The sequence below is a fragment of the Hemiscyllium ocellatum genome, chromosome 9, assembly GCF_020745735.1.
Source record: "Hemiscyllium ocellatum isolate sHemOce1 chromosome 9, sHemOce1.pat.X.cur, whole genome shotgun sequence".
Classification (NCBI taxonomy): Eukaryota; Metazoa; Chordata; class Chondrichthyes; order Orectolobiformes; family Hemiscylliidae; genus Hemiscyllium; species Hemiscyllium ocellatum.
This window is the reverse complement of record NC_083409.1, coordinates 86108984-86122392: the sequence shown is the minus strand read 5'-3', so window position 1 is coordinate 86122392 and position 13409 is coordinate 86108984. Positions and strand designations below refer to the sequence as shown.

The window sequence follows — 13409 nt, the reverse complement described above, 5'->3', positions numbered from 1 at the left end:
GGGGGCAAGTTTGTTTCAGGACATGGTTGAAGAGCTTCAGGGCAGAGGAAATGACCTGGGAGTTGCAGTGGGAGACCTGCTGATTGTAATTTCACTAAATTGCTTTCTCCTTCCAATGGCAACATTTAAAAGGCATTTGGATGGGTATATGAATAGGAAGGATTTGGAGGGAAATGGGCCGGGTGCTGGCAGGTGGGACTAGATTGGGTTGGGATATCTGGACGAGTTGGACCGAAGGGTCTGTTTCCATGCTGTACATCTCTATGACTCTATGACTTCTTGATTTACAGTTGTTACTGGAATGTTTTTTGTATCCTCTGCAATGAAGACAATGCAAAATATTTGTTCTGCCTTTTCTTTATTACTTACTATTAACTCCCCATTTCTACTCACTAGAAGTCCAACTTTCTCTTTTCCTTTTGAATACCTATAGAACTCTTGCCATCTATTCTTACATTTGTAGCTAGCTTTCTCTCGTATTGTTTTTATTAGCCTGATTTAACCTCTACCATTCTTTATATTCTGATCAATTATCTGACCTGCCATTTACCTTTTCTGCTATTGCATGCTATTTCCCTAACTTTAGTTAATCATAAATGGTGGGTCCTCCTGTGAAACCTTCCTTTAAAGTAGGTACATATTTATTTAGAGGATTCTGAATGCCTGCCATTGCATCTTTGTTGATCTATCCCTTAGTCGAGTATGCTAGTTCATATTTTAGTTTTCATGCCCACATAGTCACCCTTGCTTTAGTTTAAAATACTCTTCGAAGACACAATCATCTCCCTTTTGGACTAGATATAAAATTCAATCAAATTATGGTCACTGCTACTGAGGGGTATCTTTACTGTGAGGTCTTGAATTAGTCCAGTCACAGTACACAATGCAGTACCACGTCCAACATCTTTCTGCAAAGTGCTGTCCTCCTCTTGCTGTCTCTTCCACCCTTGCCTCTAAAATGTGGAAGGAGTAAATAGATTGCTGTTTCACTGAGACTAAAATTACCCACTTTGTAGTTTTTCCTGATACATTTTTCCTCCAGCTGGATATCTCCACCTGGTGCAACTTATCTCCTGAAACATTCTAAATGAGGGTATGTGGTACTGGTGCATCCATGGTTGGTTCAAGAATGTGCCACTTGAAGAAATTATCTTGAAGCCATTCTATAAATTCATCATAGCCATTGCAGCCAACCTGTTTGTTCCAGTCTATGTGCAGATTATTACCATTTCTTTATCATATCAGTTCAGTATTTCTTCTTGTATTCTTTGTCATAAACTATCTGTTACTGTTAGGAGGCTAATAGATCACTCACAGTAGTGACTTCTTTCCCCTATACTTCATCTCCACTCAAACTGTTTGTACATCCTGATCTTCTGAACCAAGGTCATCTGTAATTATCACACCAATGCCATTCTTCATGAGAAGTGCTACCCCATTCACCTATTCTTGTTGAATGTTGCGTACTCCTCGATATTGTGGACCCATTTTTGTCATCCTGCAACTACATTGCTGTAATAGTAATATATTTACATTTTCAGTCTCAAGTGGGAACTCCTACCTTCCAGAAAATCCTGTGCTGTGTGTTTGCACAAAACTAATAAAGGTTTAGTTGTGGGGCTGCCCGGTCAGAGCAGCTATGTAAATTAATTAGCAGCACTTGATCCAATTATATGGTTGTATCATGTCACAGTATAAAGTGTGTTCTAACAAAGCACCACAAGAATTCCAATGCTTCACACTGTCTGCCTGGGACAAATTGTCAACCCATTCCCTGGTGTACAATTTTAATACAATTGTTAACCTCTTTAAAACAAATTGATTTAATGCCACTAACACAACACAAGATGATCCTACATGAATTATTATGCAGTGCATTGTCAAAAGATGTTAATCCCATACCACTACTGCATTGGCTGCTGTCCATTCTGCATATTTACTATCATCAAGTGACTTCTGGAATAGTGCACAACAGTGGAATATCTTTAACAGCAGTAAAGATCGGGAAGGATGATTTCATCTGATCCAAATAACAGCCGATTTGTTTTGCTAAATATTATCTAATGTTTCAACAATCACAAGAACAATCTGGAATGCAGGACAACACCTTACTTCTTTTCTCAACTGCAAACAACCTTAACCCACCGGTAGGTCATCCTGTTTCAGGTTGGGACTTTGGTGTCAGGGTTGTCTGCGGTTTCCAGGCAGATGGCCTGTTCACAAGTTGCCTGAAAAATACCAGTTGGTCTCCAGTGCTTGGCTTTTAAGTTGTTGTGACAAGCTCACCGTCATTTCTGCCCATTGAACCAGCCGGCAGAAACATGACTCCGAGATAAGGCACTGTGAGCAGGTGAGCCAACTGGGAAAAATTACATGCTAACCTTTTTTTCATTCTCACCCCCCATATAACTAATCTTTCTGCAAAGTGCTGTGCTCCTCTTGCTGTCTCTTCCACCCTTGCCTCTGAAATGTGGAAGGAGTAAATAGATTGCCGTTTCACTGAGATTAAAATTACCCACTTTGTAGTTTGTCCTGATACATTTTTCCTCCAGCTGGACATCTCCACCTGGTGCAACAAACTTCACGTTATCTCCTGAAACATTCTAAGTGTGGGTATGTGGTACTGGTGCATCCAACAGATGTTTTATTTCAGCTGATTAATATATACAAATAATTCTTCACAAGCTATACAATTACAAAGAGTAACATTCTTCTATTCATGTGTCATGTGGTCCACATCAGGAAGGAGTCTGAAAACTTTGTACTCTCAGGTCACATGCTGTAAAACAGTGATGGTATCATGAGTATGTCTCTGAAATATTGACATATTAGGTGAGTGGCATAACACAACATGTATCACATCTTTTCCTTTCTCTAACTCAGTGAAACCTCCTCAAAGACTTTTTTCATTCCCTAAACCTATTTACAACTTTCAATAGCTTCTCTCTTGCCTGCTGTCTTGTCCTATCTTAGTCCCATCCTTCTCTTCTTCTATCCTTTCAACCCTATTCCTACCAAACAGCCAAAAATCCAATTTCTCTTTCTGCTACTGTAAACAAAAAATGCTGGAAATGATAGCGGATCGGACAGCGTCCATGGAGAGAGAGCAAGTTAACATTTTGACTGAAGTTGACTGTGAGGAAGAGTCATCTAGACTCAATATTAGCTTGTTCTCTCTCCATGGATGCTGCCTGACCCGTTGTGTTTTCAGTACAGATTAGATTAGATTCCCTACAGTATGGAAACTGGCCCTTCGGCCCAACAAGTCCACACCGACCCTCGAAGAGTAACCCACCCAGACCCATACCCTTATATTTACCCCTGACTTAATGCAGCTAATATTATGGGTAATTTAGCATGGCCAATTCACCTAACCTGCACCTCTTTGGACTGTGGGAGGGAACCGGAGCAACCGGAGGAAACTTACGCAGACATGGGACGAATGTGCAAACTCCAAATAGACAGTCCGCCAGATGTGGGAATCAAACCCAGGTCCCTGGTGCTGTGAGGCACCAGTGCTAACCACTGAGCCACCATGCTGCCCCAAATTCTCTACAGTATGGGAGGGAATACAGATTCCAGCATCTGCAGGAATTTGCTTCTTCCTTTTGTAATAGCCTGTAACGTAATATTGTTAATAGTTCCCTCAAATCCTGCATCTTTTCCTTCAAATCTACCAACATTCTCCTCAAAGAACAATACTTGGTGACCTCCTACAGGTAGTTCATATGCTACCCATAACACTTCCTACCTGTATGATACGAACAACATGATCTGGTGCACGTCGGCCCATTTCTCCTGTGCACTAACCTACCGTGGTCTCCATTTCTGTCTTAGGATTCTATCTTTCAGACAATAACCCTCATGAATAGTCTCTGCCTCCTTTTCGAAGTACACATCCACATATATATCGTTTATCATCTTGTCTTTCTGTTGCAAGTCTCTTAGCTTTTCAGGACTAAACTCTTCTGTCTGACCCTCTGCCTGTTCAGGTTTTTCCTGCATCATTATGTCAAACTGGGTGTCTGCTAACTGAACCTCAACTCTTTCATCTTTCTCTTTAGTTTTTGCTTCGTGTTGTGACTTATGATAGTGGGATCTTGTTTCTACACAGTCTGGGAAAATACCAAAAATTCTTTTAACTCCTCAGTTTCTTGATCTTCCCTGGGCTTCTCCACAACAAGGGGTGTCACCCCCACCTTGGGCCCTGTTAAGTCATTCCCAAGAACAAACTGGATTCCTGGATCTGACACTCTGTCAATCACTCCCACTATAACTTCCCCAGTCTTGAGTAGGCACTCCAACCTGGTCTTATTTACGGGAATGCAAAATCTCTGTCCATCTATCCCACAAATTACCACACTCTTGGGTAACAGATCAGGAAGAGTACAAATTTGCTAATCTCTTACTATTAGAGACTGGTTAGACCTTGTATCTCTCAAAATTATAACTTCTTTCCCTTCTCTCCCTGTTCTTTCTGAGTAAACTTTACCCACAGAAGTGAAGTCTTCATAGAGATCAGGCACTAACTCCATATCCAGCCTTTGTGTAGGCCGTGCACTCTCCTGCAGCTCCTCTGCTCTTCTTGGGGTTTCCTTTACTACATTCACTAATGCCACTGGCTTAGCTTCTTTTACAGCATATTTTCCCACAGTGCCTTTCTTTAACAACCAGCACTGTGACTTTGTGTGTCCCACTTTACCACAGTGGAAACACCTGAGGCCTTTCAACTCCTTCTCACCCTCTTGGGCTTCTTTTTTTTATCCTGTGGTAAACACCAGTGCTCTTTACTCTTTGTTTTGTAGTGTAGTATCTCCCCTCCTCCCAACTTCAACCCTTCACAGGATGAAATTCTGGCTGGATGCTTCTCTTATGCACCAACATGTATTCATCTGCTAACTCTGTTGCCCTTTTCACTTCCTGAATTTTCTGTTCATCCATGTGAATTCTTACCATCTCTGGAAATGAGTTTTTAAACTCTCCAGCAGAATAATCTCTGTTAGAACCTCCTGGGTCTTAGCTATCTTTAAGGCCTGCACCCCATCAATCAAAATGACTGTGTTTAATTCTTTTGAACTCAACGTAAATCTGACCTGGTTCCTCCTTGTGTTTCTGAACCGCTGCCTATATGCTTCTGGTACCAATTCATAAGCTCTTAAAATAGCCTGTTTGACCTCTTCATAATCTCTTGACTCCTCATCTGACAGTGCGGCAAATACCTCACCATCTCTGCCTACCAGTTTAGTCTGAACTATCATTACTCATAAATCCTCAGACAACCCCAACTGCCTAGCCAATTTTTCAAATGAAATAAAGAAGGCTTTGACATCTTTCCCCTCAAAATGTGGAAGAGTTTTGACATATTTGTATATATTACTGCTTTCTCTTTTAATCTCCATCATGTTGACTTTGCTGACTAAGTCACAACTTCTCAAGTTCAAATTCTCTCTTTTTGCTCAGCAAAGAACCTCACTCTCTCTCTTTCCTCCCTCTCTCATTCTCTCTTTGTTTATCTTCTATTTCCTCAATTGCAGTTTAGTTTTTCTAATTCTACTGCACTCATCTGTTTCTCTGACATCTCTAAGTGTTTGAGTAATTCCCGTATAATTTCAGCTTTACTTTTGTCCTTGGTTAATCCCAATTGTAACCTTTTTGCTAATTCTAAGGGTATGGTAATTTCCTTTCCTTCTAAACTTTCTTGGCAAACTTGGGAATCATCTTCAAACCCCAGAACCTCTTTAACAATTTTAAGAGCCATTTCTCTCACTTTTTTAATTTATCCAACCACAAGTAACTGAAATTAAACTAATTGTCTCACCTATGTTTTATTTAAAGATCTAGGATACTAACCAGTAAGTGTTTAATACTTGGCTTTTTTTCCTACCTCAAATCTATTCATATCTGTCCAAATCTCAGGCTGGATCTGTCTAAACCTGTTCAAATCACGAATCCGAGACCCAAACTGTTCAAATCCTGGCAACGAGCCCACAAACTGTAACAACACTGGGTAAACCCCTCTACTAATTTAAACCTGACACAAAGAAGCTATAATCTATTAACTTTTGAGAGGCAAAGAACCATCCCAGAGGTCACTATTTAAAGTAAAAATTAACAATTTTATTCTTTAATTCTAACAGAGAATATTAAACAACAGCTTTTTACAACTCCTTTCTCTTGAACCTATCTTTTACCTCTCACTCTACAATACTGGTCTGATAAAGTCCATCTTAAATTTACAGCAAATCAGTTTCAAACCCAGTTGTCAACTTCGGATGTCGAACTTTATCTGTAGATTTCTCTAAGTCGACTTCAGTCTTCTGCTGCACAAATTTCTTACGACAGGTACCTTTCAGAGAGCTATTTTGCTGGCAGTTGTTGGTGCTTGGCAGCTCTTTGCTTCTCCCTAACTGTTCAGAACATCTGGTTTTATACTCCAAAACATCAGATCATTCCATTGGTTTGATGTCATCAAAACATTAAATTCAAATTTGTTTGGAGTTTGGTATCTGAGGCATATTTAAAATGGCTGAATTTGAATTTTGTTTTTGTACCAAGGCAACACAGAACAGCTGTTTGTGTCATCAAATGTTACATTTTTAAATTGTTCAGCACACTCTGTGCTTTCAGTCCTTGCCAGTTTCCTCTCTCTCTTAAAGGTATAGTATTCCTACACTTATATAACAATATAATTTTAGACATGCCAAGAAATGTGATTTGGTTTAAGTAAGAAAACTAATTAAAGGCTGACTTCGAAGTTGTTATTCAAGCTACCAGTGCCCTTAAACTAAGTGATATTAAAAAAAATTGACATAGACAAAGGCCAATGGAAGAGTTCCAGGAAAACCCTTGTAGGTAGGAAAATATTGTGGTGCAACAATAGTTCTAATTGGAAAAGCTGTAATTTATTACCAGTAAATTGAACTGGAGCATGGGAGGGTTGTATTGGCATGATTATGAATGATTATATAGTAGTACTGCAGGTGTTGGCCTTCTTTCTGAATTCTGAGTCCATGTTTTGTTAAGTATTCTATTTATAATGTGTAGCATAAATACTGCAACACTATCTATGTTTAGACACTCAAAGTTTATTACTGAATGTGGCTCTCCTATTACCACTGAATTACCACTCCTATTATCCATTCTTGGGTGTTCTTCAGGTTTGTCTTCATTTATTGAAAGTCCTTTCAGTAGTAATAACATTATTAAATTTGCTTTGTTGGGGCCAATGGAAAAGTTTGATTTTGAGTCAATGACTATGGCCCAGACATATGGCCCAATGGTGCAAGTTGAACCATCTAGTAATTAGTAATAATATCTATTGCCATCATTTAACAGTAGCTTGTTTTGTACTCAAAAATGTATGTTGTTAGATTTTCTTTAACTGGTAATGAAAGGGAAGAGCTGCATAGTTTAAGTGCTAACTATTAGGATAAAAAATAGAATGCAAAATCCCAATCGAGGTCATTAATGTGTGCAAGGTTTTATTGATTATTGATAATGAAAAGTAAGTGGCAAAGTGACTCGATCAATGAATCCCTTGAAAATAAAGCAATAAAGACAGTCATTAAAAAGTGGTGGACAAAGTTGCACAACTAATTGAAAACAATATCATAAAGAAGAAACTTTGTAAATTAAAGAATAAATTTATTGTCCATGTTGACTATGCTGTCTGGTTTCTGTGGTGTCTGCTAGTTGTAGAAGGTCTCGAGTACCAGTAGACAACAGACAAAAGCAAAAAGGGATTGCATTAACCTGCACCAACCTTGCATTAAGCATTCACAATCACAGGATGTGCCAGTGCATTTCATAGTTAATTAAGCATTTAGAGGATCGTTTGACAACTTCATAACAAAAGAAGCTAAACAATTAATCGCAAATGTAGTTGCAACAACTATTTTATGCAACTTAATGGAAGATTCCTGTCTGGTTTGGGTGTAAGTTATCATTTATATAATAATTGTACTTAATACGTTTGAAATTCTTTTCACTTTTAATTTGAGCCTATTAAACTGAAAATATTTTGCAAAAGCTAATATAGTATAAATGTATTGGAATGCCAAAATACAACCAGCATACACACATTGAAAAATGTTACTAGAAGTCTCTGGGGCAAAACTTATGTTCCAGAATGGGGCAAGTATGGAAGTGGACAGAGCACAAATTTGCTGCACAGACTGATCTTGTACTGTTGCTGGCAAACCAGTAGGTCAGGAACTCCATATGCACCAATATTGTGGTTCTGACTCAAAATGGAGAACCGTGCCTTTATTTTTAATAGTTTGAGTTTTCAGGTACATCCTTTTAACCTTTTCAATTGAATTACCTAAAGCGGTAGCAGTGTAATCATATTGTTGTTGATTATGTTGAGTGCCTTGGGACACTGTAAAAGATGAAAGCTACTGTTGGTGGTGCTGTGACGTTCATTGTGTCTGATGCAGCGCAGAATTCCCCAATTGCCTGGCTGTTCCGGTAATTGAATGTACTCAAAAAATGCGCCTGAACTGCAAAATCTCCTTTTTAATAAGTTTTTTTTCTGTTCTTTTTCTCCCTGACAGAAAGTGATGACAGAGAAAATTTGCCATTGATTCCAGCTTGAGAGAGGCATTGCAGCAAGTCTCTCCAGTGACATAAAACCTAAAAATTGAGCCATTTACTGCCTTGAACAGAAGATTACCAGGAAGTTAAATGCTACAATCTGAATCCTTGTGAAGATTTCTCATGGGAAATCATTAAAAGCATAAGTTAAGAATTCCTAAAAATACTTCATGGGAATGGATTGATGGTGATGGAATACATACTGCATTTAGATGGCTATCACTCACATCCTCCCTTTTTGTTCTCAAATCTGATGCAGTCCAATCAATTGAAAACAGTTCAGCTCTCCACAAATGTATTTAGATTCCCAAACAAAAGTTTCCATGCTGTACATCTCTATGACTCTATGACCTGGTTGAACACTGACACAGGCCAACAGATCCTTGTCACTTCATCACGACTGTTTGTTCCTAAATTACTTGGTTTATAAAATGTTTTTGACTTAATTGAGGATTCCTATGACAATATATTTAAAGACTAAGTGGCCGCCACCATCCACTCCTCATATTTCTGATGTCACATTGGCAATGGATGTACATTTCATCAGAGTACCTCCTGGAGCACTTCGATACCACAGAGCAAAAATATACTGCTTTAGCATCGGCTGCCAGGAATCAGAAATTATATTGACTGCAAACCAAAAGTTTTCAGACATGTGCAAAACTATTGAGGTTCAAGTGTATTCCATCCTGCCATGACACAAGGGGATTAGGGATATGCTATCAAGATCAACCAATACCATTCCAGCTCTGGATCATCCAGGATCTGATCTGTGTCCTGTGAGCACTGGGCATAAAATACCAGCAGCCCTACACCATCTGTGGTAAAAGGATAGATTAGTTTTTACTCAGTGTAATGATTCAAAATATCCTCATTTTTAGTTTATAAATTAATTCTTGTCTCCCATACAGTGAACAGTCTAATGCAGCAGAATTACTAGGAGTCCAAGGATGATACTGCAGACTTTTAAATTTTTACCAGAACAGTAACATGGCAGAAACTTGGATACAGAAGTTGTACATTATTATATCAAGAAGAAAAATTATTCATCTGTGATACATCAAGAGCTGAAGGGCTTATGCCCAAAACGTTGATTCTCTTATGCCTCGGATGCTGCCTGACCTGCTATGCTTTTCCAGCACCACACTCTCGACTCTGATCTCCAGTGTCGGCAGTGCTCACTTTCTCCCATGTCAAAAGCTGACTCTGAGAATACAGAAATGAGATTTGACAGGAATAAAATGTTTGCTTTTATTGAATAATTAATGTTCTTTTACACAATTTAAAATTGAGGCAATTTAGTCTCACACTGTCAGATCAGAGTAACATGCCAGCTTTTGCACTTTCAAAATCTGTCAAATAACTGCTTGAAGTCACCTCGTATGAAACTTAGTTGAAATGTGTGGTGCTGGAAAAGCACAGCAGGTCAGACAGGAGAATTGATGTTTCGGCCCAAAACGTTGATTCTCCTGCTCCGGGATGCTGTCTGACCCGCTGTGGTTTTCCAGCACCACACTTTTCGACTCTGATATCCAGTATCTGCAGTCCTCGTTTTCTCCTCGTATGAAATTTACTCAACTTTTGAATTGGATGCAAGTTACTTTTGAGCCTTTGTTTTAAATGTACCACACTTACTAGGTTTTGTTTAAAATTCAAAATAGCTGTAGGCCCTTGTATACAAAAAATGGCAATGAATGTGTCACAGTCATGCCTTTAGATAAATGTCAACCAATAGATTCCAGTATTTTACAGAAAATAAATGCCAACTGCATTTTGTTTTAACCTTGGAATATTTTACTGTGACTTATACTAAAATATGTGAAGAATGTCAGCTCTCTGAGAATAACATTTAATCAAAATGATAAATCTGTTGGAGTTATTTTCTATACAGTCGGTTGAATGGGTAAGAATATAAGAAATGGGAGCAGAAGTCTATATTGCCCCTTGAGCCTCCTTCACAATTCAATTTGGTCATGGCAGACTTTCTGCCTCAACTTCACTTTCCTGCTCACTCATCACAGCCCTTTTCCTGATGGTACAAAAATCTATCACCTTAAACACACTCAACAATACATCCAAAATTCCAAATTTTCACAACTGTCTTGAGTACAGGAATATCTCTTAATCTCAGATTCTCCCCTCAACCTCTCAATGTTGACCCTTTAGAATTTTATATGATTTAATGAAATCGCCTCTTAATTTTTCTAAACTCAACTTTCATCTTAGGGACCAACCCAGTAACCACTGGCTAACTGCTGAATAAGTGATGTTGTTTGTAATTAAGCTTCTGCACAACATATAACGCACTGTTCGTTGAAAATGAATCCACACAAATTACTGAAAATACTGTTGTTTAGCCTGAAGAGAAATAAGTAATACAAATTTATTTACAGCACTGTGCTCCAACTGGCTTGATGCTTTTATTATCCCTGAATTAAATGATTTAGTTTGATTGGGGACAAATCCAGGAATATCTATCCTAATATTTTGTTGCTCAAATATTGAAAACCTTTTTTTTATAACACAGATATAATGTCACTTCTGTGACTTGAAGAAGACATACTTTGTCAAAACAGTTTATCATTGCAAAGAATGAATCTTCACAACAAAACTGAAGATCAACTTTACCAGTCACAGAGGAACAGACATTCCCCACGATAAGGGGAGAACCTCATTATATGTTTTCATATCATGCAAGATAATCTTTCATGCCTGTTTGAACAACTGGATGGAGCCTTGGTTTGATGTCTCATTGCAGACACTGCACATTTATCAAGGAAACATTCCTTCAATTCTTCCATTAGGGTAATATAACTGAGCCATGCTAACAGAACATTTATACAGCCTCCTCTTCAAAATTACTGAGGAGACCAGATTTGGCAATGTGGAGATAGGGCTTCTCATTTCTCGAGTATGCCAAGCTTCACTGTCTTCTGTGGATCCTTTTGTGACTGAAGATTGATGTGGTATTGGCAGGGACATTCACAATAATAACAATATAAGATTTTGTATAGGATGTAGATAGCAGTGACTATCTTAGGATATCCATCAAAACAGTTTTATGGGAATAACATGTCACAATAATGAAATATTTTCATTTTGAAAAGCAACTGGGAATAATTGTCAACATGTATCAATCACATTCCAATAAACATTGTGGAGTACTTCACTGAAGTACAGTTTAGATTGCCAGTCAATAAGATTTTATAGTTTTGAGTTTGATTCGAGAGCCATGAACCATACATCAGTTGCAGGTGTACATCATTGAAGGAAGACTCCCACTTTGTTATATTGTCTTATTCATTGTGTGTCACAGCTGATGACTAAGATGAAATTAGTCCTAAAGTAAATCCATTTATCTAAGGACTTGATGGGAACTCAGAAAAATTGTATTCTTAAAAGTGTATACGTTATTTCTTATTCATTGTTTTATAGATGTATATGAATGAATGCTTTGTAATTTTTTTAACTGTGGTAATTGGATGATTTAAATTCTTGCTTAAAGTTCAATGCTGTTAAGGTGGACTTACTGTGTCAAAGTTTGTACTGTTTAAAGTTACTTTCAATTACCAGTTTTGCCCTTACCCTAGTTTTTCATTTCTTTGAAGAATTATCATTGCAACTAATAATTCACTCAATTTGTAAATGCAAGCCTCAATACTGAGTGCAAATAGGTTTCTCAGGAATGGTAGATTTCATGTCCAAGCCTGATATTTTCCTTATATACATGCACACTTCCATCAGAGGTAGTTGGATTTCAATCAAGAGCACAAAATATGGTTAGTTTTGCTTTTCCAAATACGGGGTTAGGGTAAGGCTGATTGTGTCCTAAAAACAAAAGAAATAGGAGCAAGAGTAGGCTATCCGACCCTTGGTGCCTACTCTGCCATTCAATAAGACCATGGTTGATCTTTTCGTGGACTCTGCTCCACTTACCTGCCCGCGCACCACAACTCTTAATTACTTTACTGTTCAAAAATCGATCTCTCTTTGCATTAAAAACATACAACAAGGTAGCCTCAACTGCTTCACTGGGCAAGGAATTCCACAGATTCGCAATCGTTTAGGTGAAGACATTGCTCCTCAACTCTGTCCTAAATCTGTTCCCCCTTATTTTGAGGCTATGCCCCCAGTTCTAGTTTCACTCGCAAGTGGAAACAACCTCCCTACTTCTATCTTATCTATTCCCTTCATAATTGTATGCTTCTTTAAGATCACCCCATTCTTCTAAATTTCAATGTTGATGGTCGCAGTTTACTCCATCTTTCCTCAAAAGCCAACCCTTTCAACTCCAGAATCAACCTTGTGAATCACCTCTATATCCTCTCCAATGCCAGTACATCCTTTCTCAAGTAAGGAGACCGAAGCCAACTAACTCAGCTCAGATTTGATAAGTCCTAGTGATTAAGGTGCTGACATTTGCTACATGAAATTGCTGAAGCATTATGGACATTCCAGTACTTAAGTAAAAGCAAAATTAATGCAGATACTGGAAAGCTAAAATAAAAACCAAATGCTGGTAAAACTCAGTAGAACTGGCAGTATCTGTGGAGAGAGAAACAGTATTAACATTTCAAGTCCAATATGACTTCTTCAGAGCAAGGTTTTAAGAATCATATTCTGCTCAAAACTTTGAACTCTTTCTCTCTCCACAGATATTGCCAGACCTGCTGAGTCCCTCTAGCATTTTCTGTTTTTAATCCCATCAATTTACTTTCAAACATTACTTTCAAACTAAATATTTAAAAGTTCATTTATTTAAGTAGATTTTTTTGTTTCATTTAAAGAACTGACATGATCCATTTTAAAATCAG

General features: G+C 38.1%; 1 protein-coding gene across 3 annotated transcripts in view; it reads left to right on the top strand.

The window, feature by feature from the left end:
- Positions 1 to 12059, top strand: part of LOC132819141 (MOB kinase activator 3B-like) — a 46638-nt gene extending 34579 nt beyond the window's left edge. The window contains exons 4-5 of one of the 3 annotated variants that reach the window (XR_009645046.1): positions 8556 to 9418; positions 11123 to 12059. Coding sequence is in view for 1 of the 3 variants with exons in the window: in XM_060830539.1 (XP_060686522.1) it covers positions 8556 to 8585 (30 nt within the window). In the remaining 2 variants the exon portion in view is untranslated. The other 2 variants (XR_009645045.1, XM_060830539.1) reach the window with 2 other exon arrangements.
- The last annotated feature ends 1350 nt before the right edge of the window (positions 12060 to 13409 follow it).